This window comes from Falco biarmicus, chromosome 10 (assembly GCF_023638135.1).
Source record: "Falco biarmicus isolate bFalBia1 chromosome 10, bFalBia1.pri, whole genome shotgun sequence".
Taxonomy (NCBI): domain Eukaryota; kingdom Metazoa; phylum Chordata; class Aves; order Falconiformes; family Falconidae; genus Falco; species Falco biarmicus.
In genome coordinates, this window is record NC_079297.1 from 8,385,798 (window position 1) to 8,412,828 (window position 27,031).

Here is a 27,031-nt window from a genome sequence, read left to right on the forward strand (position 1 = left end):
TTTCTGTGCTTGCAAAACTGAAGCATGGGGGGGGGGGGATACTTGGACCGATGATTCAGACACAACTGCATTGTTTATACATTTTAGGTTGGCTCTTACCTTCCTCTGTTTTTTTCTTGGTAAACACAGAAGTTATATTACAGAATGAAAAGGAGTGTGAAGGCCAGCAGCTGGTTGAAAATTCAAATTAAGAGCTAATAAGCTGGGAAAGGAGTTTTATGGTCTTCAAGTATTTTCTCTTCTTCCCTCATCTCTGACTCTCCTGCTGGCACGACTACAGATGTGCTGCTTATTTTTCAAACCAGAGAAGTAGGAATGACTGATCAGGTCATCTAGTACCTCTTGTAGCTAATGCAAGATTGTCTTCTTGTCCATTGGTCCAGTCTGCTTTTAAAATTCCTCTAAAAACATACTGCATCCAAATTAGAGCACAGAAGTCTCTTGGAAGTGGTGAGTAAGCAGCACTATAAAATGATCAGGGAATATCAGGCCATACCATCTTCTGCTGGGCAGAAAAGCAGCTCCCACTACTTAGAGTTCTCGTAAGAAAACTAACTTTGATGGGAAGTTCAGATGATTCAGCCTTATTTTTTTTTATTTAAAATTGGCCAGTGATCTACAAATTATAATAATTATATTTTTGTAAGAAATGCCATATGAAAAGCAGGTGGAAGAAAAATGGATTTTAAATTCATCACCTATAGGTCTTCATTCTTGTGAGAGAAAAAATCTATACAGACAAAAGTCCCCCATCAACTAACTATCCATGCTGCCTGGCAGGATGTGACCTTAACTGGTAAAGTTCTGCTTATGTGAATAATGCTGAGAATCCAGCTATTTTTCTGTAGTAGAAGTCTTTATAAATGGCTTTCAGTTTGCACCATAAAGAGACTATATATCTTTAAGATGGTTATTCTTGCCAGGCATTTTATTTCACAATAGTTAAAGAAATGTGCAGATGTTGTCCAAACTTTTCAAAGCAGCAGGGCTCTTTGCAGCTGCTTGCAAGATTTCAGAAGTGCAGTTCAAAAATAGCTCAAGCTGCCTTTTCGCTAGCCATCACAGGAGCAGATGAATGCTCCCATGTATTATATTGAGCTTTAAAGGGAGAAAAGACCCCTACCCTTTTCTCACCTTTGCACATTCTTAACATTAACACGGTTCATAACAAATGAAACTGTGAAGAGCACCAATGCCAAAGCCAGGCATTCAGCGTTCATGAGTCAGGCCTCTAATAATCATGAGATTGGTTTTTAAATCATGCAACTAACCCCCGCCCCCAAAGTTGCATCATTTTTGTCTGCCTGGATTTTGAAAGACCAAAACACCAAGGTTCATATTTTTAATGTTTTCGTTTTTCTTTGATCGGACTCAAAAATATCACTAAGAAAAAAATAACTCTGGTATTTTGCTCCAGTCACCTGCACAGGGACTTTTACATCGCTATAAATATTCCAAGACTCACAATGAAATTGCAAAGAATTGCCAAAAGCTTTGAGCTGCCATGGGGATGGGGTTATACTTCTTCAATTACACTGTGCTAATTTTAAAGCAGAGATAACAGGAGGACAAATACATACGTAGCTGCAGGTTCCCTATATAGTTTTAAGGGAGGGTACAACTACTCTCATCAAAGCATCTTTCTAATGAATGAATCCAGCCCATTGCATCACCTCTGCTGGAAGCTGCTAACGCTAGGATTCATTTTGAGGTGGTCAACATAACAAAGCAAGCAGGCTGAGCTCATGCAATTATTGCCCATGTGAAAATCCCTTACATTACATCAACTGTAGCTACCCCTACAAGTTTAGCCAGCTTAGCAGCACTGGCATTGCTGGTGGAAACCCTTCTTCCAGTGCAGTGTCATCCCAGTACAAAAGCTTTTCAGTTAAACAGCTGGTGGTGGTTCCCTGACTTGGCATAAGCTGTGCTGATTCCAGTGTTTTTACACCAACAGAGCTCTGTCTATACAAGGGCTTTTACCATAATAGGTGTGTTAGCAAAATAAAACAAAAAAATCAACCACCTTAACCAGCACAATTATGTGGTAAGCTGCCTAAGTGTAAAACAAGCCTTGTTAAAGGTTTCCAGAGAAGGCTTCTCTGGTTCAATGCAAAATGGGGAATCTGGCTCCAGGAGTTAACCCCCTTTTCTGCTTTGCACAGTTTTGTTATAAGCCATTTCCAACCCGCACATTTCTTGCTCCTCATTCCAAGGCCCCACTTTTTAAAAATGTCAAAACAATTATTTTGACTGAACTGAAAGAATTTCTGTGCAAAACACCCAGCATCACCCCTAGTTGGCAGGAAGACCACCTTCAGCTTCCTTACATCCTGGGCTTGCTCTTGTGACAGCTTTGCTCCGTCTCCAGACTTTGCCCTAAGAAGCCAGAGTGTTTCTAATAGACACACCTGTTGTCAGTGACAGGTGGAGTATTACTAGCCAACAATCGATCATTCACTTCTAGAAAGCAAGTAGTATTCATTGATACGTACAGTATGAAAGGAGTGAGTCCAGTGGAAAGCCAGAAAAAGGAAAGAGTAGCTCTGACAATCCCTCCCTCTAGTGCAACATGTTAGAGAACATGCAGCTGGGGGGACCTGGCAGCCTGGGATTCCCTAGGCAAGTTACAGTTTTACCAGTGACTTTTTGCATCAGGTGGTGCACCTCACTTAAAAGCTCTGTGCCCTTCTCCACCCATCTGTAAGAGTTGGGGAAAAGCTTGTCTGCTTCTTTCTGCAGTGCAATTATTTTAATTCATTATAGTTTTTCTGCACTGGATGAATAGTGTCACTGGACTAAAAAATGTTATTTTTGTTATCCCTTTAAACTGAAAGTTGGTTGAAGGAATAAAAGTAAATGCATGGTCTATTTTGGCAGATGTCTTCCAACAGATGGGTGTCTATGGTCGTCTTTATAAGAGCTGTCTGCTGTCTGTGATTCAGACCATCTAAGGAATGCCATGAGCGTGGAGTAAATGGACAGCAAGTCTGGGAAAGGACTTTATTGTGGTTTAGAAGCTTTCAATTCCCAACTGCATGAACAAGTTCTTTTTTTCAAGTAACTCTTTGCCAGCATTTCAAAACTATCTGAAAATTGCTTGATGCCTTCTGAAAACGGAGCGCCTTCTGCTGATAACAGTCCGCTGGTTTAGCCTTCAAACGGTGGCATGCCTTCCACCAGCAAATAGCTAGAATTGGAGTTTATTTCGTGGTGCATCAGTCCGCTGTGGGACCCTGCCCATTGAGCCACCAAGAGATGGTTCACGTACCCATCCTGCAGTGTCAGTTCTTGGCGGCCGTGCCCATGGTCTCCTAATGGAGTCTGCATGTTCTTTTGAACAGGAAATGCTTTGTAACACAACTTGCCTGTGGGCACTTACTGCACCAATTAAAGATTCCTGAGCTCGAGAACAAAGAGGTGCCAGTGGATCTATGGTTTTAATCACTTGATTCATTTTCTTCCTTCCTCCACTGCTGATTTTGGATGTATGAGTTTTTCTTTTTCTTTGTTTTGTTTTGCATGTATTTAGGCAGCAGAACACTCAGAAAGACTGCTGGGGAAAGAGCAGTCTTGAAAAGGGGCTGAATTTGTCTGAATTTTTGAATGGCAAGTTGTCTCTAGAGGTGAAGAAAAGATGCCAGCCTGCCATAACAATACAAATACTTAGTTCTTATTCAGGTTTGCAGCATTTTTTTCTGAGAATCCATGTGAGTTTTAGTACCATGAATGAATTAAATGCTTAACTGTTCTAGAGGGAAGGATAGCAAGATACTGTCTAACAAGGGTGAACTGAGGTACAGGGAAGTTAAATAGTTGGCTGAAAGACCAAGCTCAGACACAACCCAGGAGACTTTCCTCCTGATATACCAATCTAATTCCTGCCAACAGACTACAGGGTTTTGGGAGCAGAACCACCTTTCTGTTCTCTTTTCATATTGCCTCTAGAAAAGCAAGACTCTGCCCTACAGCTGGGGCACTTATATCCTAATGCAACACAAACCCACAACAGCAGTGATCCAAAAATAAAGCATGTAGTGTACCCACGGAGCACTGTAAGGTCTCAACAGAGAACAGAAAATTTGGAATAATATGAGTCAGGGCTTCAAGAATTAGTCTGATGAATACATAGATTTGCTAGTGTTTGAGTGCAATGTTTTGGAGAACATACATGCTTCACTCTTAGTCAAACTCTGCCTGAGCAGAAATGACCACACCTTCTATGAAAAGTAGTTCTAATTAAAAACAGAGCATGGGTTTTTTTGATGCAAATTGTTGCTCTAACTGAACCACAGCCCATTTGCAACATTCAAATTCACTCCTGTCTAAAATGCCAGGAAGCAGGAATATTTCCCCTCTGCCCTGTATTGCTATTTTACTGTGTGCATGGACACATGATGAAAATAATTACAAACCAAGCTAAAACCTGCTCCTAAAGCCACCATCTTCTGTGCTCTCTGGGGATGAAATCAATACAATGTTAAGAGTGAAAGGCAGCTTCTCTACAGCCAGGCAGGCAGCTAGCTGGACCCCTGGCCCCTGGTAGTGCAGCTGCACTGCTCTAATGCATGGAGGGCTTAAAACTGCCTTCACCGTGCAGCTGAGGTTCCCCCAGCACAGGGAAATCCCCAGCTGGCAGCAAGCTGACAGGGCTGGCTTTGGGCCACCCCTTCCTCCCTACACCGTGCAGGGGCTGGGGAGGGTGAGCAAGATGCTCACAACGTGTCAGCACCCGAGCCAAAACCTTAAGGACCATGCTGGCTGCAAGGGGGGCCTCTGCGTCCCGCCTTTCCTCCTGGCTGTACTGACCCTCTCCTTTCATCCACACACGCACGTTGCTCTCCCCGAGGAGCACGCAGGACCAGCATGGATGCAGAGTGGGCTGCACACTGCGGTGAGAGACCAAAGCTGGCAGGAAAGAGCACAGTCCCTGACTGCTGCTTACTCAGGGCTGACACAGTAGCTTTGCTTCTCGGGTCCCCAGGAGACCCAGGGTTTCCTGGAGGTACACCATGCTCGGGCTTGTGCCTAACAGCTACCGGCCTAAGGAGAAAAATGCTGGTCAGAAAAGAAAGTTTCTTTTTGAACACAGAAGAAAGAAGGGATTTGAATTTCATTTCATGCCACTGTGAGGACAGACTGCGGATTTTCTTGTTATTGAATGAAAAACACAGAAAGAAAATCTAGGGATCTAACACACTACTAAGGGTCTCGGCTGACACCCATGGTTAGGGCAATGGTTCTTGTGGTGGGGAATAAAACTGCACAAATTAACCCACTGTTTGTAGCAAAGGTGATTGAAAGTGCTGGGTGATTTACAAGCAGCCCATTGCACACCCTGCAGATCCATTTTCTAAAGAAGTATCTGCCGTGTCTGAAATTTTCTGTGAAATACATGAGTTCACTATAAAACATCTCTGCTGATCGGCAGTCTGATAAACCACTACACAAGCATCTGCCTTGCTTTTCTCCTCCCCATCAAAGATTACTGGTGCACCAAAAATAATTTAGAGTTGCTGTATCAAGCAGACAGTTCTGACTGTCAGATGTGGTTAGAGAGTTACTATTTGAATAATGACAATCATTTTTGTTTGTGAAGTAAAAAACACACAACATGACCGCTTAACCGAAAAGAAGAACTAAATCTAAGGCAGGCAAGTTGATAACATCCAAGACAACAGTTACATGTCCATTATTTGTCTATGGAAAGAGCCTTGTATCTCTGTGTCCCAGATGGGGAACTGTGGCACACGGTAGCTCAGTGGCTTCCCCAGGCTACACAGGAACCTCTGGCTCTGCAGCACGAGCGTGGGCAGCCCAGGGCATGACCAGTGCCCCCAGCCCTAGGTCACCCTCTCTCTCCATCCTGCCCTACCAAGGGATTTTGGACGGTGCTGCAAAAACTAAGTTTTTAACTGGGTTTGTGCTTTAAAGAGCTAATCTGATTGCTCTGAAGGTCCTGGAAGAACTGAGCTCTGTTTGTCAACATATTTCTCTGGTTGGTTGTGTAACTTTTACTACTGAGGGTGGTTTTGGTTATGAATAATATTAGGACGAGGCACCAGCTGAAACATGCTAAGCATTCTCTCATCCTATGGCTTTCACTTGCATTTGAAGCTTATCACTGCTTGCCAGCATTAGCCTGGTCACCTGATGCATCCTGAAGGATCCCAAACATGGCTTATCTTCACTCCCAAATTACTTCCAACAGTAATGAATCGCTGAGACAGAGATGTGTAACAAAGGTTTCTCTGCCATTTTTTCAAGAATGGTCCCTTCCTCTGGGTATTCATCTTTACACTATTTGATATCAAAAAGGTATAGATATTTTTTTTTTTTACAGGGAAATATGGAGGTATATGGAGGAATATATATATATATATAAAGGTATACATATGTGTGGCATTGTCTAACCTGCATCAGTCTCCCTAATGGCTGCATTTCCAAATCCAACTTCTATGACTTGATAGCTAGAGCCTTCCTTCCAGTAACCCTAAATTCTCTAATTCTGTCTGGGAGGGGAAAGTTGAGAAGTTGCAAGGGGGCTGCACAGCCTAGGCTAGGCACCTCTGGCTCTGAGGTAGCATCAGCAAAAGGAGAATAAGGGCAAACGTCTCCTTCCAAGAAAGCACATGGCATGTCTCTGTATCTGCAGTACAGTCAGAAATGAGCCACAGATACGCAAAAGTTACCATTGAGGTAGCCAAGATGGATGGTACCCTTTGTGCAGCTACTGCACAAGGAGGTCCTCACACGTGGCAAAACCAACCCAAGAAGATAGGTAAATACTTGCCATCACCTGCCTTAAGGTCCATGCTGCTTTGGCTACACTGCTGGTGCTATTCAACCTCGAGAGCTTACAGCTTTGTAAGCTACGGTCACACATTTGACTGTAATCCTATGGAGGTGGAACCAGCTCCTGTCTTTACAAGGTAGGAGGTAAGCAGGTTAAGTGTGTTAAGTCACCAGTATTATGTGCCCTGTGGAGCAGTGAAAGCTCTGAGCAAAGAACAAACCATGGCCTCAGGAAGAAGGACAAATCCTTTCTTTTACAGTGGGGAAGATAAGAAAATAATGAAGGGTCCTGCCACCAGTGGCAGCAGGAAGCTGGAAGGGGTACACAGAAAGAGCAATTCTGTTAGCTATGAGATGTTCTCCTCTGGTCCCTTCCAGGAGAGCTCAAAGACTGGGACAGCATACCCACTCTGAGAGGCAACAGCTTCAGGAATGAGGAACCGACAGAGTGGGGCTTGTCCCAGGTCACTCAAGAAGTTCGTGGCAAAGCTCAGAATAGAAGCAAAGTCCAGAACACCAAAGCTGTGCATTAACCACGAAGGCAGAGGACAAGAATTGACAAGAGGAGGTCACAACCATAGAAGGGATGAAAGCTGGACTGTCAGCAGAAATGCAGAGAAAGAAGAACAAAGAAGAAGGAGGAGGAAGATGGGGGAAGGGAAGAAGAGCGAAGGGAAGTGAGAGACACTGAAACAGTGATTGCCTAAGAGTCTGTGTACCAGCAGCAGTGCAGTGCACTCATGCCAAGCCTGGCTGGGGAACCATCATCTCTGTATCTAGCCGTGAAAAATCACAGCAAGACCTAACAGCTCACTTCAGCTCAGAAGAGCCTTCTGGATAAAAGGGATTTGACAGTAAAGCCTCCATAATCCTTTGGGTTTGCTTTCTTTTAATACTATAAAGCACAAAAATAAACTTTCTAGTCAGGAAAAATATGGCTTTTGTTATGTTCTGAGTCACTTTTCCCCAGCAGCAAACAAAGTGGCTTTTCAATTCAAGTCCTGAACATTTCAGAATGAAAATTGTTTGCAAAGTGCTGAAGTAAATCACAACTCTCCAAGTCACACTCCTAGCTAATGTAAACTCACTGAGGTCAGTAAAGAGACTGCATGTGACCAGTCTTGCCTGGCCTGACTTGGGTGGCATAATTGATAATCTCTACTTGAAATCAATTCAAGGTGATCCAGTCAGCCAAGCAGAAGCCTGGAATTTCATTATTAACTTGCTGTTATTCTGCCTAATGGCTCCTCTTAGCACAGAGGTCGAGTGCATCCCCTGTGAGCTGTACCATAGTTAGATGCTACTGGCCTGATTCAAAACCCAGTGAAATTAATTTTGCAGTCCATTTGGGGAATTCATTTAAGTGGACTTTGGCTCAGCTCTGAAGTTTGATAGGTTTTATTTCAAGATTCTTTCTTTTTTAGTTCTTTTACAAGGTTTGTACCCAGTATTTTTAGAAACGTGGAAGAATCTCTCAGCTCCTCATATTTAAAGTACCTTAAAACACAGTGTTCAATTTTGCTATTAGAAATATTATCTTGCTTTGTTATCGTGCCCCACTCCCTGAATGGGCAGTGGATTTTACTTAGTCATTTTCTTGCAGATCCAGCAAATCTCCTAAATCAAATTCACTTCTAAAACCCAATTCAAAATTCCTCTTCAGACAAGGGGACCAGTAAAAACTCTCCAGATTGTACCGTCACCAAATGGCACCAAAGCTGTAGCAACCACATTTCAAACACAGACTAACAGACAAAACCATCCAAACTCTACTCTGCCCACAAAAACAGCAATGAAGACTGTACATGATACAGCCACAGAGCACTCGGTACCCAAGATGAAGAAAGTAAACTTTCACAAGCGCAATTTCACAACTCTAGGTGAGTAACTACAGTAAAAACCCAAACTACTGGGTGCTTACAAAGCACATAACAATGCACATTCACAAGATCAAACCATGCATGCAATTGCCTAGACTAAGAGGACAGCAGCTGTGAATATATGTGAAAATCACGTCTGTACTTCATGCATAGATCTGCAGCAATATATCCAGCAACCTCACTCTGCTCCCACTAAAATCAATGTCGGGTTTGCTACTGGCCTGTTTGAATGCAGCGTCCAGCTGCACTATTAACTTTGCATTGATTTCCTCTTGCAAAGAACATACTTTAATAAAAGAACCGATCAACCAGATTGCCAATAGCTGCCTACCTAAGAATAAGCAGGATATGTTCAAAGAAAGCTTTACGCTAACTTGTATTCATTTCTAAAGGCTAAATCTGCTGGCTCACAACAAAGAAACATCATTGTTTTACTTATCAATGTCCTACTGTTCATCTAGAACATCTGCAATAGTTTCGCCTGCAGCACTACCCCATTCATTACAGGCCTTGATAGACTGTTCAATGGGTGCTTTTTTTGGTACAAAATGTACAAAAGCATTTTACAAAGTGGACTGTGCCCTGATATGAATAATAAAAAAATAATTTAAAAGTGCATTTTGTTTCAGATTCTCCATTTTCCAAACTAACCTTTGGCAAATGGAAACAAAATGGCAACAGCTTGAAACCTGACAGCTCACGCCACGGCACAAAGCAAGACAGAGGGTTTCTGCAGAACACTATGTTTTTGCTCAGTTGCCAAAGTGCTTCGCCATTTACCAAAAATGCAGTTGATGAAAGACCAAAATGCAGCATGAGCAAACAGCAAATATCCACACCCATCAAAATGAGGCCACGCTGGTTTTGCGCTGAGGAACAGGTGGGATTTATAAGTCCTAAACTTCCCCCCTCCCTCCAACAAACCCGCCCATAGGAGAGAAGAACAGTGCTTACCATCATCCAGATACGCTTGGTCCAGATTTTGTTCCTGTTTTATAGTGACTCCAGCTGGTAACACTTCTTTCTGGTCGCTAACTGGTGGTCCATTTTTTGCTGCTCGCTGGCCAGAGGCTGTCTGCTGCTGAATCACTGTAGGGTATGAACTTGGACTTAACCTTTGTGCTTGACCGACCTGGGGCTGGCTGGATCTTGCAACATTGGATGTAAAATTTTCACAGCACATGATGTGCTGAAATTCTTGGTGACTTCCACACCTCAGTTGCTGATTGGTTGGAGAATAGTGAATCACTGGAGAAGACTGCTGGTTGCCTGGAGAGTGGTGGAGCACTGCAGAAGTTTGGCCTGGAGAACCAGCGTGCACCAGCACTGACCTATGGGCATCTGAAATAGCAACTGGAGTAGCCATCAAATTGGATTGCTGGTAGCCCAGTTGGCTCGGGCTAAGGCTCTTGCTTCTTTGGTATATTACAGCGGCTGGATTCTGCTGATGGTATCGAGAATCAGGAGAAGAAAGGCCTGAGCGCAACTGCTGGCAAGGAGCCATAGTGGCCACAAGACAGGAAGGGGATTCGGTGACCATTGTATGCTGTGAATAGTAAGGCTGTGTTACTGTTCCCAGACCACTGTGTACTGTATTGCAGATTAAGGCTGGATCATAGTCATCAATGGGCTCTGTTTTGATTGATGGTACTAGAATAAAGCATGCAAAGGACATTATTCGTAACAAGCTGATAAGAAACAGAGAGGTTTTCCTTGAAGTAATAAGAGATTTAAGCCATTTACAAGATTTGCGTGTGCAAGCTCATATCTCGCAGGCACGGAATTTAATAAATCACATATATGCAATCATGGCAGTCTCTCTTGAATGCGCTCTGTACTAAGAGGCTCTTGAAAATCTTTAACGAACTACTTAACCACAGATTTTTCAAAACTGTAAAACTGAATACTTTCACTCATATGTTAATTCATTTAAGGGTCATTCTGGAACATAAGCAAAAGAAGAAGCCATAGACAGGTGCTTCATGTAGTACTTCCATTGCAAAGGAAGACTGAATAAATAGAAATCCTATGACACATACAACTCCTCATTTTTCTGTTAAACACTTAACTAGTGACCAAAGGCAGAGATGAACTGTTCTAAATTTTCTTTTTAGTTCCTTTGCTGCACATAACTTCCTCACCACTGAGAGCTGACAACATTTCTGATACCATCATTTAAAAGACCACGATTTAGTAAGAGTTGTGTAAATCTTGGTCTGGATAAATGGTGGTCTTCTACAGACAAATTCTCATATTTCTAATGATTTTTTTTTTTTGTCAAATCTTCCCCAAAACTCAGTACAGAAATATCATACAAAAAAACCCATATAATGGTCATGCAACAGGGTTGTTTTCTGGAAGAGTAAGGATTCCTTTACTGAAGTGGTCTATTTTAGGGATCATATTGAGATAACATTGTATTTAATACTATTCCACGGCAGAACAATTTAGCAAGTATACAACTGTTCACGTTGGTGATACCCTACACAGTTCATAAATTCAAGTAGAGGACCAGAAATTTTCAGGCTGGAGGAGACCAAAATAAGAATCAGAGTTAACGTTTGCCTGTCCTTAGAAACTAGTCAAATTAAGACACCATTTGAAGTTTGCATAAAATATGGTACTGTTGGTTTATGCTTTCTGGTTTCTGCAAACACAATACACTGATTTTCTCACAATATTTTTCTCCCAGACAAAGCTGAGAAATTCTGGGAATCTCATTAGTAATCCTATTGCATTTATTGTGGCATGGCTCACCAGTTCCCAAGAGGGAGGACATCAGAAAAGCATTCATATTTTTCTCAACCAGTCTCATTCTGAAGAATATATATTGCATGTCTTCCTCCATACCAAGCCCTTGTTACTTTCCCAGACCTGATGTTATCTTACTGTCGTACATGTCAGCTGGGGAAGGCAATGCTCATGGTTTTCACAGGGTCACATCATGTCACAGACTGAGTCTGTTCCCACTAAGGCTGGCTGTTGGCAAACTTCCCTCAAGTGAATGGGGCAGCATCAGCCTGTTACCAAGACAACTGTCCCCTTAAATTTATGGAAATTCCCCATCATAAATCACATGCATCCTTTAAACCAAACAGTTGTTCAGTGCTCAGCTGCACTCAGCTGAATTAAATTAGTAAAATTTAGATCCTCATATAACAGCAAGAAAACAACTTAGCAGAAAGTAAAATCTTGCTCATGAGAACTAGGCAACAACTTGCTCCGTCCTTGAGAATTACCTGGGTGATAGGTAAAATGCTGGGGTTGGCTTCTTTTTCTTTTCCCATTGATGACGTAGAAATTCACCTTCACAGCTGTGCGAATGTGCTTGTTACGGTACTCCGGTATTTCTACAAAAAGCATGCTCTGAAACAACAAAAGGTGACAATTTAGAATTAGTAACTGAGGCTGACCAGAGATTTTTGCTTGCATCTCCCATGTTACGCATCCAGGCATAAAGGAAGAGAAATCTTCCTGTTTATCCTATAAAAAAGAGTATGAAAAGAAGAAAGGGAAAAAAGGGCAGACGGTGAAAGACTAGAAGATTTTTGGTACTAGGAAGCTGGTTTCTGTGTACTCTAGCCTCTCTTGCATTTGATGTTGTCTTGAACTTGGAGAGAAAAGTCTCGGCTACAAATAAAACACACAAAACTGTGATAAATACAGCAGCCCTGTCAATCACACTGTGCTTGGCAAATGAGTATGTATTGCAGAATTCTCTCTTTTTGTTGGAATAAACTTGATTATTCTATAGGCCTTTTACTTATACACAACTGGATCCTGCTTCCATGGAAATTAACAGCAATTCCCCCGTTCTCTTCCGCAAGGGCAGGCATGGCCCATGGCAATGTAAGTGCTAGCTCCTAAATGCACTGAACAACTACAGTAAGGTCCCATTAAGCAATGTGAACAAAGAGGCTCATTCCCTTGAAAGATCAATGCTCATTTTAAACACTTTAGTACAAATCCTGCCCTGCAAAGCACAGAGCACCCAAGACTTCCATACAGGCGAAAGGAAGTCAGGACAGCCAGCATCCTGCAGAGGACTGGGCTGATACAATAGTCTTCTGCAAGAACAGAAAATCTAGCAGTTATTCAATTTGCTGTGGGTTACTGCTAAATGAATAGTTTCTTTTTGCAACACATTTACTGCTGAAGCATTTGACATTTGTTCATCACAGCAGTAAGATAGCTGCTCTTTCTACTTTTGAGACGCTCTTTGAAAACTACCCCTTGAATACAACTTGCTGTCTGAGAAGCTCAAGGAGAGGACATCCAATGTTTTGCATACTTACAGGCTGGCTTTTATCTTTGTCCACTGTTGCCTCCATTTCCCAGATCTGCTGCCCATCTAGAAGAATATCACAACATTAACCTCACCGTATTTTTTTTTAAATCATAAAGCTTGACTCAAAAAAAGGAGACAAATTAAGAGCATCAAGTTAGCAAAGCTCTCAAAATGGACTTAATTTTAAGCACCTTCCCAGTCCTAACCAAAACAACAGAATTTAATTCGAACACATCACTGAACACTTCTCTCGCCAGGAAAAAGCTTACATACATATTAAAATTAAACGTTAATGTAGAAATTAGCCAAACTGAGGAATGAAATATTTAGCACAGGTGCAACATCTGCTTTTTTAACAGACTTGATTTCAGTCAGCTTGACTGACGGAGAGCATCAGAAGGTCAGAGAACTTGTCAATGGTCACATTTGGTCAGCAGCTCAGCAAACTTTCCGCTATTTTAAGCTAAGACCACATGGCTCCCCACCAGTGTGGTTAAGTGGTGGAATGGGCGAGGAGGTGGTGAAAGGACTAGCTAAAAATCAGATCTCGTATGGGGTGCACGGAGATGGAAGCAAGCAAACTGAGCCACTTTGGGGCGGATACTTAGAGGTGCTGCACAGCGAAACTGGCAGATGCTCTGAATTCTCACAGGCGCGTAGGTTTTTCTAGAAGTAGTTCAACAGGGACAGATTCTTAACATAATTGGGAAACCAGGTATATAGAGTGCACAATTTCTGTTACGCATGCCCTCTCACTATTTATACTTGTTTCTTAATACGTGCAATATGAAACCTCAGCACGTGATATTTAGCAATACATCTCCTCCAATCTAGGAACAAGCCCAACCTCTCAGACAGCAGATCCACACCTCAGCACCAGCACCACTGTGGGCTGTGACAGAGTGCCACCAGCAGTCACAAAGTCACTGTAAAGCACTAAATAGTCACCGTACTCGGTGTAAAAGCACCTCATTGCACGTGCAACAGCCTCTGCCTCTGAACCACTGGAAGCGTTTCTGCTCTTAATTACATCCATGCAGCTCGCCTCCGTTCTGAGTTACACAAAATTGTATTTATAGAGGAAAATAAAATTTGATCCCCTTGTATGGAATACCACCAAAGTAACCCCGGTGTTATAAGAGTCCATTGGTAGTGACAGGACATTTGTACACCGGCTGGGTGCTTCATCTGGCTACAAATGTTTCTTTAATCTACTGTCACCCACACTTCCCAGAAACATCTTTTAGCAATGCCTTCCTTATTACTGGTTTGTTGGTTTTGGTTTTGTTTTTTTTTTTTGTTAGATTTTAATCTCTATCCCTTTGATTCTTCTATTCTGCTGAGCCTTTTAGCCAAGCAATTTGCAGAAGAAAAATACTGATGGGGGGAAAAAAATTGCCTCATACCTTTCCGAAAGCTTGATTTTGATTTTAAAATGAATAGGGGACACGTATCCAAACAAATCGACGTGATTGAAAATCCTGCAGCCGCTAGGCTGGTGTTTGCTTTGGGGGGGAGGCAGCGCCGGGGCGCTCCGGCGGGGGTTCCCCAGGCTGCACGCCTGGGTCTGGCCCAACAGGGGTGGAAGGCTCCTAAAACCAGCCCTTCTCACAGGACTGTTTCTTTTTCCCAATTCTTGGAAATTCTGCAAGAGCTGCTTTTGTCCTCTTGTTATTTAAGTACTTCTGCTTCTGGCGAAAAGGGAAATGAAAGAGTAGTTTTAAATGCATTTTGCATTTTTTCTGTTGTTTTCCTCTTTGTTCTCTGCTGGGCGCAGAGGATGAGCTGACAGATGTGCTGGGCTCTCCGGGCAGCCCCTGGCTGAGGGACCCCAGCCCCCGGAGGCCCTGCCTGCCCCAGCACCGCGGCCCTTCAGCCCAGGGGTCCCCCCTGCCTGCCCCAGCACCTGAGGCACCTCTGCCACTTCAGGCCCTAAACACTGACAAGGGAGAAGAGGGGGTTTCCCTGAGGCCACTGAGGATGGGCCGGCTCCCCAGGGTGTTTGGGCAGGGTGTGCAGCTTGTGGTGGGGCAGGAGCAGGGCACAGCGCTGGCTGGGCCTCCTCATCCCCCATCCTTCCCGCTGGGAAAGCGGAGGCAACTGAGGAGCAGCTAGAAGTTCGGCCATCGGTTACCTGTGAGGAAAAGTCTCACAGCGGTGAGAGGGGAGAGAGCGCCCAGGCCTCCAGCACCTCACACAGCTACTGCCGCAGCGTTCTGGTGCAAGGAGAAAATGCCACATAACTCTGACTTTTTCCCTCTTTGTTTTTTTTGTTTTTGTTTTTTTGTTTGTTTGTTTGTTTGTTTTGGGGTGGTTTTTTTGTTTGTTTGTTTTTTGGTTTTGTTTTTGTTGTTGTTGGATTGGGGTTTTTTCGGGGGGGGTTTGGGGGTGTTTTTTTTAAGTGTTTCAAGTTCCCCACAGTGAGTCAGTTGTCTTTTCTACAGGAACACGTGGATTAGTGACGGGCTGCTGGAGCAGAGGTGGCCTAAGCAAGCTCTGTAACTAGAGCCGGCAAGGCTCTCGCCCCCTTCGCTGCTCGGCCCTCACAGCCCAACGGGCCACAGTGCAAAGGAATGGAAAATACTTCATTATTTAACAATAAGCATTCACTTCGGCCGCTGCTCTGGGCTGTTGCAGGTTAGATCTATAGCACTGTTAACACAGCTAACTCTCCACCCTGGTTGAGATAGTAAATGTCGCAGGGAAGCGGGAAGCCAGCAAATACTGGGGGTTTAATCCAGGAAATACTAAATGTGTTGTGTGACAACAAGGCAGCAAATACTTCATGAGGGGATTCCTCTTCCAGGTGATCTTTGTGAAAAGAAACCATCATAGCATGCATTAAGGAACCTCTCCACACCCCTCAAAAAACCCTCAAAAGGTAAATTTTTACAGTTCTCTGAGGAAAAGAGGAGGGAAAAAGGAAACAACAAAATATGTCATAAAATAAGAGCTCCAACAGAGACACACATTGGGAACTGTCTAAGCAATGCAATATGAAGATGTCCTGACAACAAGGACAGCCAAGCAGGAATAGTTGACATTGGTTTTCCTCCAGGCAGAATGTTTTCATCTTTCTTTCTGTACTGCTAAATTCAAACAGTCTGTGCAGATACAACAGCACTAACTTCACAAAGAAGGTAGAAATTAAAAGGGTTTGTTGGTCCAAAATGCATAAAATAAAGGAGAAACGGGCCTCCGAGTCATTTGCTGCATTCAAGAGGCCTGTGAAGCACATGCAACCACAATCACAGCGGATTTGATTTAGTAACCAAGCCACTGAAACTGCACTAAAAGCTAATGAAGCCAACCATAAAAATCAAATGATGTTTAGGCTGAATCCAAAGTCTGTGGGGATTAAGAGTAAGGACGAGAAGAAGCCCAACCAAACAAGAAATAAATTCATCTGGGGTTATCATGCTAATGATAATAGATGCTCCTGTTTGGATATATTCATGCTCATAGCAGCTAAACAGGTTTCTAACAGATCTGTCAGCAGCAGCAATCCCTGTTCTTTAAGCACCGATGCCCTGTTGAATATAACCACTCTGCGGCTCACTCCCTGACCTTTCTGCTTAAATATCATGATGTGACTCCATCTGTCTCACTGCTTCACTTTAGCTTGAGACAATCAATATTTGCTTTTCCTTTAACCCCTCTGGATACGCACATTACGGTGAGCTTTTGGCAGAAGGATGACAGAGGCTATGAATAAAATGAAAAATACAACTGCATTCAGAAACCTCTCTCTACTTTAAGCTATCCTTTTTGCTGGTAATGAAAAGAAATCTTTTGATTGTGCACACTCAGAGAGTTAATGGAGAGCAGGAGGAATAAACTGAGAAGTCTAAGGCCCATCTGTAGGACAATTCAAGGAAATTTTGAACAGAGAAAACTTGACCAAACTGTCAACACATCATCTTTAGAATGTGCATAAATGAGAAATTTTTTTAGGAGGAAATTAAAGTGGATGTTTGAAGAAAGTCATCAGCAAAAATGGGATTTTTGTTGTAAGGATGTGCTAAAAATCATAAAGCTGATATGACAGCAGAGCACAGCCCCCAGTACAAAACACATGTCACGACCTGGGTATGCTGAAGTATTCTCCAGTGCCAGTGTTGCAACCCAGACGGTGCCTAAACATTACAGATGCATTCTGCTTTGAGCAGGAAGCTGTGTTCAACAGCCTCCCGAGGTCCCTTCTGTCCTTAATTACCCTGTAAGTCTGCCATGCCACAAACGGGACAAATGACTGGTCCCCTCCCTGATGACAAACTGAGAAGATTAAGCCCCATCTTGACTAATAACTTAAAGTCTACAAGTACAGATAGCTGATTATCGCATATAATTAAACCTGCTTTGACAGTGGAGAGGTAAGAAACTACAAAAGAGCAACAGTATCGGTTTTGCTAAGTACTGTAAGAGTGTGAGCACACAGACACAGAGAACGTGCACTCTGTAAGTGGCATTCAGCACTGGGCTGTCCTGACAGCTGTGCACGCCACCCAGAGCACAGCAAGGATGTCCCAGTACATGTGTAGATCACACAGGAACCTGGTGCCAGATCCGCGTGTGTGGTGTGTCTCGAACTCTACCTCCACTATGGGGAATTCAATCTATGCCTCCGAAAAGAGCAGTAGTTCCACTAAAGATGATAAAATATTTTTGGATTTAGACCCTGAGGTCTTACCGGCCATGGCTGCCTCATGCAATATTTTTACTGTTGTGGTTCCCTGCTCATTTAATGGTTTGTCTTAGTTGGCAAGTTTTTAACACCACAGGTCAGTGAAATGTTCAGAAAACAGATTTTTGTGCTGCTTCAGGGCTATGAGACTTAGCATTAAACCCTGATGAGAGATCTGATTGTGTCAGCACTCTTTGGAGGAATGAATGAGTTGTTGGAAGAAAGTAATTCTACCCTCTCTAACTCAAACTGTGATCATACCAAAAGTCTTGCTTCAAACTTTGGGGAAAATCAAAACGTCAGCCTGCATTAGGAACATTTTGGGTGATTCTCTGCAGCCCCTTATAGGGCTTTTTTTAATTAGCCAATTAAAGGTTTTCTGAACCAGTTACAGCCTTTACACATTATTCACGATCCCTTACTCATGACTTTGGGGTCAGTAACTAGCAGAGAAACAAACTTACTACTTTATTTGAACAAGCATGACTGATGGACTGAGAGGTTCAGGAAATTTTCTTTGCAGTCCTCTCCAGCTGAAGACTAAGTATACTATTGTGCCGATTCTGTATGTGATTCTGTGCCTGCATGTGATTTTATGCTTGAAAATGTACATTGCTTTTTCAGTCAAGCATTACACAAATTACTTAACGAACAACCTGTTACCTTTTTCCCAGGCAGCAAACCATGCTAGTTCCTCAAAGAAACCGAGCCTGCTAGCTAGTGGGACAGCTGCTCCAACTCACATTTCTGCAGAGTTCGCTTTAGGCTTGCAACGAATTCTCCTTATTCACTGTGTTTCTTGGAAGGTTTTCCAAAAAAGCACAACAATTACCTCTGTCAGCTTTTATCAGTAGATGACAGGCATCTCTGGAAAATGGCCAAAGTTGTTTAGAATCATCCCAAGAACAAAGTAAACAACAAATGCTTTCCAGCAGAACAGACACCACTGCTGGGATGCAGAAACCTTACGGGTAGGGAAATGCTCACACAAAGTCTCTGCTGCTCTTTTCAGGGATGAATTCTGATTTCAGCTGGGAAGTTATTCTGCTTCATGTCAGTGCAACGTTGCCCAGCATCTGGTCTCAAGCAGTAGTCGCCTTCTAAGCTTTTACTTCAGAATAGTTTTCAAACTTTAAAGCAAACACAGCGTGAATGAATTTAAAACTCTGAAAAGTAGAGCTATTGGATTTTTCACTAAGCTTGATCTCCATGGATTTCTTTTTCTTTCTGAAGCAAGGCTTGCCACTGCAGTTAACGAAGCTCTGTTTATGATGAGTTGAGACCAGTGCCTTCATTTCACTGAGGACATAAGTTTGAGTCACCAAGGCCAAAGATACAAGTCAAGGTCTGGGAGGTAAAAGGCCAATGGATTAGTCATCCGCCATCCTGCCCAGCCCCAAATCTGACATTTTGCACAGTGAGAACAAGTCTAGAAAAGATTTCTCCCCATCTATTGTTGAGAAATTCAATTCACACTAAAATAATAAACATACAGTAGTTGAGTAGTGAAGCAGCAGGGGCAGTCTGTCATTCCAGAGCTCTGCCAAATGATTCCTTATGCCAGTTCATCAAAATAGATTTGTTGGTTTTTTAAGATTATATGTGTGTTTGTGTGTCTGTGTGTGTGTGTGTGTGTGTAAATTATTAAACAAAAACTTCTCTCAAAATAAAACCACTGGGAACCTCCATGTAATAAAATGAGTCACACCAGGATGCGATGACTAAGTGGGAGAATAGGGAATTCCACTCCCCATGCCAGCTTTCTACATGATCAATTTTCTGTCAACAGGTGATGGGAGCTTGTCTCTTTGCCTTTTGTTTATTCCAATAATTATTATTATTTTTAATATTCTTTTTAAACAATTAAGATTCAAAGCTGAATAATCAGGACCAGGCATACTTCCACTAGGCGCCCCCATAGTAAACAGCGAGCCAGGGAATGCAGGCCAGTAGTGGCTGCCTGTGTTAATAAGGATTTACCAGCTGTAAAATTCCAAAATCTTGTGTCATACGGGGAAACCTTCCAAAACACTGGATTCCACCCTGTCTCGCTGAGTCTCTAACAGCTATGGCAACTCCGTTTCTGCAGCCACACTCTTCTGCATTTTTGTGTGTGTGATCCTTAGATTTTTTCCTGTTTTGCAGTGTTTTTCTGGGATCCCCAGTTTAACATCTGACAATTGCCCCTTGGGATTACAAGAACACCTGGGCTAGGCAGCACATTCCAGCCAGGGGGCAAAACCTGTGTGCAGAAAGATTTGCTCAGCTTTCAGCAGCTATCATAGCAAGGAAAAGCAGAAGGTGTCCCATTTACCCTGAGCTTTCTAATTTGCACAACAGAAAATGCAAACTCTAATCCTCCTGATTAATACTTGTTACTCTTCAGAGTTCACAAATTGTAGGATTTGCTGAGACGTCTTCCTCTTTTGCTTAGAAAGAACAAACAAAACAGAACTCAAAGAGAACAAAACCTCCCTGATCCTCCCCAGTTCTGACATCTTTTTGCAGAGAGAACTACCAAGCAGGCCCTGCGCTCCACTTTGCTGCCACCTTACTTTGGTGCACTGCAAGGCATGAGCAGGGGAGATTAACCTGGAAGGTGATCACCTTTAGCTAATGCAAAAATCAGGTGGGCCTCCAACAGATTAATTTATTCCCCTGGTTCATCCCATCGCTCTGCAGTTTTAGTGGAGAAGATATGCATCCAGCTTCAAATGCAGAACTTCAGCCACAGACCGCATGGAGCAGAGAAAATGCTTTTTCTAAAGTATCAAGAAAATAGCAAGATAGCAAATTTATTTTATATACTCTCTGTAGAACCTCACATGCTGCAAATAAATTGAATCACTTAAGACTACAGTAGCATTCTCAGTTTTGCTAACCCTGTAACTATTCCCAGATATTTGTGCTTTTTCCTTAGCCTTTCCCTTTAAAAAAAACGAAATTATAGTTTGGGTTCTTTTCCCCAGATACTGGGCTTTTGTCTCAGGTTAAGATGTCTTAAAAACCTATGTTGTAATGCATGTTCAGCAGTGGATTGCATCTGTGACTAAGTTATGATCCTAGTTCTAAGACACATCCCGTTCTTCTCCATTCTCCCTAACTTAAACCCTCTATTTCAGTTCACTGATTTAGAAATTCAGTGAGAGAACTGGGGCTTGGAGCTTGCATTAAATATTTGAAGTTGTTTACTGAGGTCAAATAGCAAACATCCCTTTCGAATGGATCCAGGAAAAAACTGACAGCTTTGCAAAAAAAAAAATTTGGTATCTTTTTTATCTTAAATTTGCCTGAGAAAATTGCATCATTAATTTTCCATCACTAAGTTCAAAGAGATAATTGTTGAAAATATTTCGCTGTTTTCTGCATTCCCCAGGAGTTTTTTGATCATTCATGAAACTGTCAGACCACAAACAAGCATTTAGTTCCCTGTTTGGGGCACAGTTAGAAATTTCAGACTTGACACAATACAGAAGGGGAATATTGCTGTAGACAGTCTTACAATTTCCCGTCACAACTCTCGCAGAGGACCATGATACTCAGTCCTGGCTCCTCACTATCATCAAAACCAATACACAAGCCACCTTCTAGTCACATTGTACCTGCCATAATGCTGTTCCATTATAGTTTTCTATAGTGAATTGTCCTGGCCAGAAGATTGTTTCAAGTCATTTGGCCAATTTTGAGCAGATATATATCAACTTACACAATTACAACACATATGGGCTGTAAAAGGCATCTACTGTATAGAAGAGGCACTTGCAATAGTGGCTTTACTTATCATAAAATGTCAGCCAGAACATGCCTTGGGATTCATGGGTCTGGGGCAACACTTACTGTGGACTCAGCCCCACCAGGAGCTTCAGCTCAAAGTAAAACATCACTCCTTTTAACTTCTTGCTTGTCTAGGCTGCCCCACTCTTCCCATTGTCACCTGGCAGCGTATATTCATTGCTCCAGAACTGATTGCTGAGGACTCCCACACCCCAGTAACAAAGAATTTACCCCATTTCACTGAACTCTTTGGCTACTTTTCATAAGCGGGTCCCATGCCCAAACACCCAGAAGTATTGAGTTCTTGATGCAGCTGCAGGCCAGAGGGAGTGATGTAAGAAACTATAAATTCTTAATTTTCCATATTTTTTAAATCTATTGTGCCTTTTAACTCTAAATGTATAATTAACAAATCATCATTATTGCCAGCTATAGGTTGTGAATATAAAACCTTTCTAGGGAGCTGTGATTTCTTTTTAACTTTGGCAGGGGGAGGTACAGGAAGACTGATAACATCACTGGGTCCAACTTACTGTGCTTTATAAAACACAATTTTTTCTAGAAAGTGGAAATTCCAAAACCAGAAAACACTGCTGTGCTTATTTGCTAGTTTGTGATGCAGTGGGATACTGAAAAGTGCAAGTTTGAAAGCAGAATTGACTCTAGAGCCTGCTTGTTTGCTTCCAAAAGTGAAAGTAATATGTTTCAAAGAAATTATTTGCCCAGAGTTAAATAAGAAATGTAGAGAAGGGCTAGAAATCAGGGAGACTCTGTAAAGCAGTACAGCTATCATCAGACTAGTTATTAACATTATTGTTATTCCAGTGATAGGCTTGCCATTGCATAAGATGTAAACAAAGATATTGGGATAAAACAGGTACACGTGGCCATGGGTGCTTCTGAGCACACAAGCCACTGCAGTTAGCACAGCTGGATGCACAATGAAAGCCCATCTCCCACAGTGATCCCTGACAGACAGCAGCACATACATATACATCCGAGAAGCAGAGAGCCACCAACCTCAAAGAGGATGGGCACAGGCTGGACACTTGGTGCACATCCCAAGCAGAGTGATACTGCTCCTGCCGTGCATGAAGGCATGAATGCTACTGCGGTACCTGAAGCAACAAACTCTGTGAATCATATTTCAGATGTTTTAGTAAAGCTGCCAGGTATGCCAAAGGGGGTGCAGGATGGAGCCAGAGGAGGTACAAGATGGAACAAGAGGGAGGAAAGAAGAAAGACTTGTGGGTCTTGGTATCCTGTCAGTGGCACAAGCTCTGTGGTTCATTTCTAGGGTACAGAGGCAAGTGCCTCCATTCAGACATGGCATTTTGGGCACCATGCAGACGAAAGCCTCAACTCGCCACTGACACACTGAACACAATGGTCCCGATCTGATCCTGCCCTGTGGTGAGCTCTCCTGAAACCAATAGTCATCCAAGTATGTTCGAGCCCACCTGCTCTAGTTACTGGCGTCCTAAGAAACCACTGTCACAAAAAGATCACCAAGATGACAGACATGCAGAAACTCAAGGGAAAAAGAAACTAGAACTCCACTACTTGAATCTAGAGCTGGAAAGATTTATTTTTGTCAAATGGACTTTGAGTATCCTTGCTTCAGGGGCCTTGACAGCTGCATCGGTTCAAAGGGCACAGAGAGCACCACCTCTTCTCTTTACACTGCATGGCCAAATTGAAAGATTTATGGTGGATCTACTCCAAAAATGTACGCTTTCTGTTTGGGTTGTTCCTCCACCACCCACATTGTCCTAGCGATGATTCATGGTGTCCATGTGGCCACCATAAGAGTTTGGCAGGAGAAAGCACGGTCCGTTTGCACTTTTCTCCTAAAGAAACATGAAACTCCTCTATCACTCACAGCAGAGCAGCAGTAACCAGTACACAAATGGGAGTAAACACAATGCAACCAACAACATCTGACTTGCAAATTATTACATGACAATTAAAACAAATAAAAGGGGGAATTCCAAACCTTTTCTTTTTTTAACTGCATCGTAAGATCTGGGCCCCAAGCAAACACTGACACCCTTGACCTTTAGCATATTCCAAATCCATGATAGCCATAAGACTGCCTTTTAAGCTCTCTCTGCCAGATCAAAATTAAAAGAATACACGCACTTCAAACATTTCAACTGTGCAATCTGATCTAGTTGCTTCCCCTGACCTATTTTGATTTAGCTGGGCTCAGTTATGTGCCTTTAAGTTCAGATCTTAAAACTCCTTCAGCCAAACTCTGCTTTTGTGTGCCGGACTGACTGTACCGACTTCTGAATTCCCCTGGCTTACAGCAGCTACAGATTACAATCTTTCATCCGGAAGAGATAACCTTAAAAAGTACTCAAAACTGTAATGCTCACACGTTGGTAAACCTTATCATTAAGAAAATGAATGCTATGTATGCATCAGCATTTCAAATTACTTTATCCCCTCGCTCACACCCAGAGCACGGAGCTCCAGCCCCCTGAGTTCGCTTCCTGCTGCCATTTCCTGTCGCAAGCCTAAAATGAGAGACTTTGACAGACCTCTCATCGGCCAGCTCACTGCCACAGTCTGTAGTTCATGTAACACAAGGCAGTTATTTTCATAATGACATCCTAGCATAATGTGGGAAATATCCTTTATTTTCCGGGTATTTCAAGGGGAAAATATACATATCTGTAGTGCTGTGCAACAGGGAAATAAAAACCGTTCATTATTGTTCTTAGAAGTGTGTTGCATTTTGGTCACCAATATGAACAGTTCTACATTTCTCTGCTTTGCTAGTAGTGAGTGAAGAATCGCCTACAAGATCCAGAGGAAACTGAAATAGGTTTTGGGTGTCTGCCTGAGGGATAAAACCTAATTTACAATTGTGAGCCCCAACAGCAGTTTCTTCAGTTTGGTAAGGCACGCTGACTGCCACCTTCTCAGCACTTGCTTCATTGCAGACACTGATCCAGACCCCAGAGTCAAGGTGCACCCAGGCTTTGGAGTCTATGAAACAATTGACAGGAGAATATCTCACTGTACAAAGATACCTGCACAAAGATTTGGGGGGAAAAAAACAGTCTTGCTACTCTCATCTTAAACACTGGACAAAACAAGCCAAGTCAAGGAGCTCTATGGAGTACAGCATGCCAAAAGCTATTAGATGGTTATCTACACTACTGCTCTCACCCTTGTCATCACTAGATGGCAACTAGAGGCAAAACTGGTGACAAAAGTGGGAAATCCAAGTACCACTTGCTATCCCAGACAAGGCTTGTGAGCTGTCAAAATGAAACTCAAAGAAAACCATGTTTCTCCTGTGAGCTGAGTGCATCTTCCTGCCTTCACAAAAGTGCGATTCTTTCACAGGCTTGCCAGGGCAGCATCATGCTGTGGAAGAGGGCGCAACAGCAACGGGGTCATGCCAGCGATGTGCTATCCACCCACTGGGATGTTTATTGTGGCTTACCTTGCTTCAGAGCAGCTTATCAGTGCTTTTTGCAAGGTGCTGTGCAGATCAGATCTGCAGCGAGTGAGCTCCCCGAGGCAAGTGCAGGATCCACCTCCTCCTTCCACCCAGTGACATTTCTAATTAATAAATCGGGCTGCAGAACCGGGCCTTTTTGTTCTGTGTTCATGCAGCCTAATACAATGACAACTAAACACAGCCATGGTAGTAATAATTAAAACTGTCTACAGTGTATAATGAGGGAAAATGAAAGTCACAGGTGCATAAGATCCCAATTTTCAGACAAGGTGAGACACTCGTTAACATCTGACAACCCAAGCACAAAAGCTTAATTCTCAATCTGCTGCCAGATTCATCGGCCAGAGTCTGATCAGCCTCTGCGTGATCTGCATATCTAGCTCAGCTTCTTAACCTTCCTCACCTTAGGATATACCTATCAAAGAAAGCAATCTTCACTTAAAAGCACTTCAGGGCATATCTGTAAGAGGCATCACTGTATCATAAAACACCGCATAGGTACAGAGAGAACTAGCTCGCCTTCAGCACGGAGCAGAGACCTCCAGATAACCCACTGCAAACTACACAGGCTTCCAATTCAGACCTCCCATCTGATTCTGGGCCTCCCATCCTCTAAAATCCCCTTCTGCCAAACATTTATTCAAAGTCCAGCAGACTGAGACTGCCTGCAGAGGCTGAGGGGCGGCGGAGGAGGCAGGATATGGAACACCAGCATGCAAATCCCTGCTCCAGCCTGGGCACTGCCGCTGGGATAAGTAATGCCTCTCCGCTACCAGGAGGTAAAAAAAAGAAGAAAAAAACCCATGCAGTTTTCCCAGCAGTGAAGAAAAGCTTTAGATTTAGTGTGGAAAATGTTGTTGTTCTTTTTACTTTCTAACATCTATTCCAGCCAGAGCCTTCTCTGCTCTTATATGGAAACAGGGGCAGGGCATTTTGGATGTTTCCTCGAAATGGCATTAAGAGCTACCTCCTTTTAGTGTATCATCTCCTTTAGTTACTGCAAAACATTCTTGGGACAGGTACCATTGTGGGCTGCCAAGCATGTTCCCATGCACCTTCACGATTCGCTGACATCGACGGAACAGTGGCAGCACAGTGGGAAGGAATTAATACATGGGCTTAAAAGGAAATACAGGGTGCCAAGAAAATTGCTCGGACTGCACAGGCTCATCTGAACATTCGCAGTTCAGAGGCCCAGAGCCTTTCATTCTTGCTGTAAAATAGCATGGCTTGCTGGTGGTGTGGGAAGAAATTGGGATGCACAGCATGCTCTCTCCCCCCTCCATCACCAGCTGATGCCCACATACATTAATTTTTGGCTCTATTCTTACTCTTTGCCAAAGACATTGCCCCATAAACCATGCACACACTGTTCACTTGGGCAATGTAATTTCTTAAATCCCTTGCAAGTCACTGGATATATGGCTTAAGCTGCCTCTACCCTAGTTTATCAACAGAAAACTTAGGAGCAATGTGTTTTCTTAACAGCACAAAGGGAACACAAAGTTTACATAAAACAGGCTGACGCATTTTCGTACTGCAGAGCGAGTCCTTTGTCTTATTGAAATCAACAGGAGTAAAGGATGGCAGAGTCTGGCCCTTCATATTTGCAAAGTGCTTTTTTTGATCCCCAGACAACATTATGATCCTTCCAGAGCACAGTATTTCGAATGCAAAAATCAAGCCTAATGAAGGGTAAGTTAAACAAGTCCAGACAATTTACAAAGAAACAAATGTCCCTTTGCAAAAGCTTTAGAAAATCCAATAAAATACACATACTGTTTAGTGAAGTGAGATGAAATGCCTGCATGCATATGATAGTAGGAAAGAAACAATTCAGCTCTGAAGAAACAGGTAACTACAGCAGAATGCATTTTTTTTTCATTTCCTCCTGTAAACAAGAAAACCTGGATTTCTGCTGCCCACCCTAACGGTTAGATCACAAGCATATTTTCTGCAGTCAGGTATTCTTTGAGTTAGAAATCAAGTGATGTTTATTATAGCATGCCATTATGAAAACACAACACAGAAAGCTCAGGAAAGTCAGTAAAGGTGATGCTAGGCATCTAAATAACTCTCAGTAACCTTCTTTCTTCCTGTTATTTATTTATATTCATCCAATAATAGTCAGG

At 42.8% G+C, this 27,031-nt stretch overlaps 1 protein-coding gene across 5 annotated transcripts in view; it reads right to left on the reverse strand.

Moving 5' to 3' along the window:
• NFATC2 (nuclear factor of activated T cells 2) overlaps positions 1 to 27,031 on the reverse strand; it is a 102,173-nt gene that overhangs the window by 24,267 nt on the left and 50,875 nt on the right. For all 5 annotated transcript variants that reach the window (XM_056354331.1, XM_056354329.1, XM_056354327.1 and 2 more), the window contains exons 7-9: positions 12,971 to 13,026; positions 11,915 to 12,041; positions 9,630 to 10,325 (exon numbers count right to left, since the gene is read on the reverse strand). In XM_056354331.1, the coding sequence (XP_056210306.1) occupies positions 9,630 to 10,325; positions 11,915 to 12,041; positions 12,971 to 13,026 (879 nt within the window). The remainder of the gene's footprint in view (positions 1 to 9,629; positions 10,326 to 11,914; positions 12,042 to 12,970; positions 13,027 to 27,031) is intronic.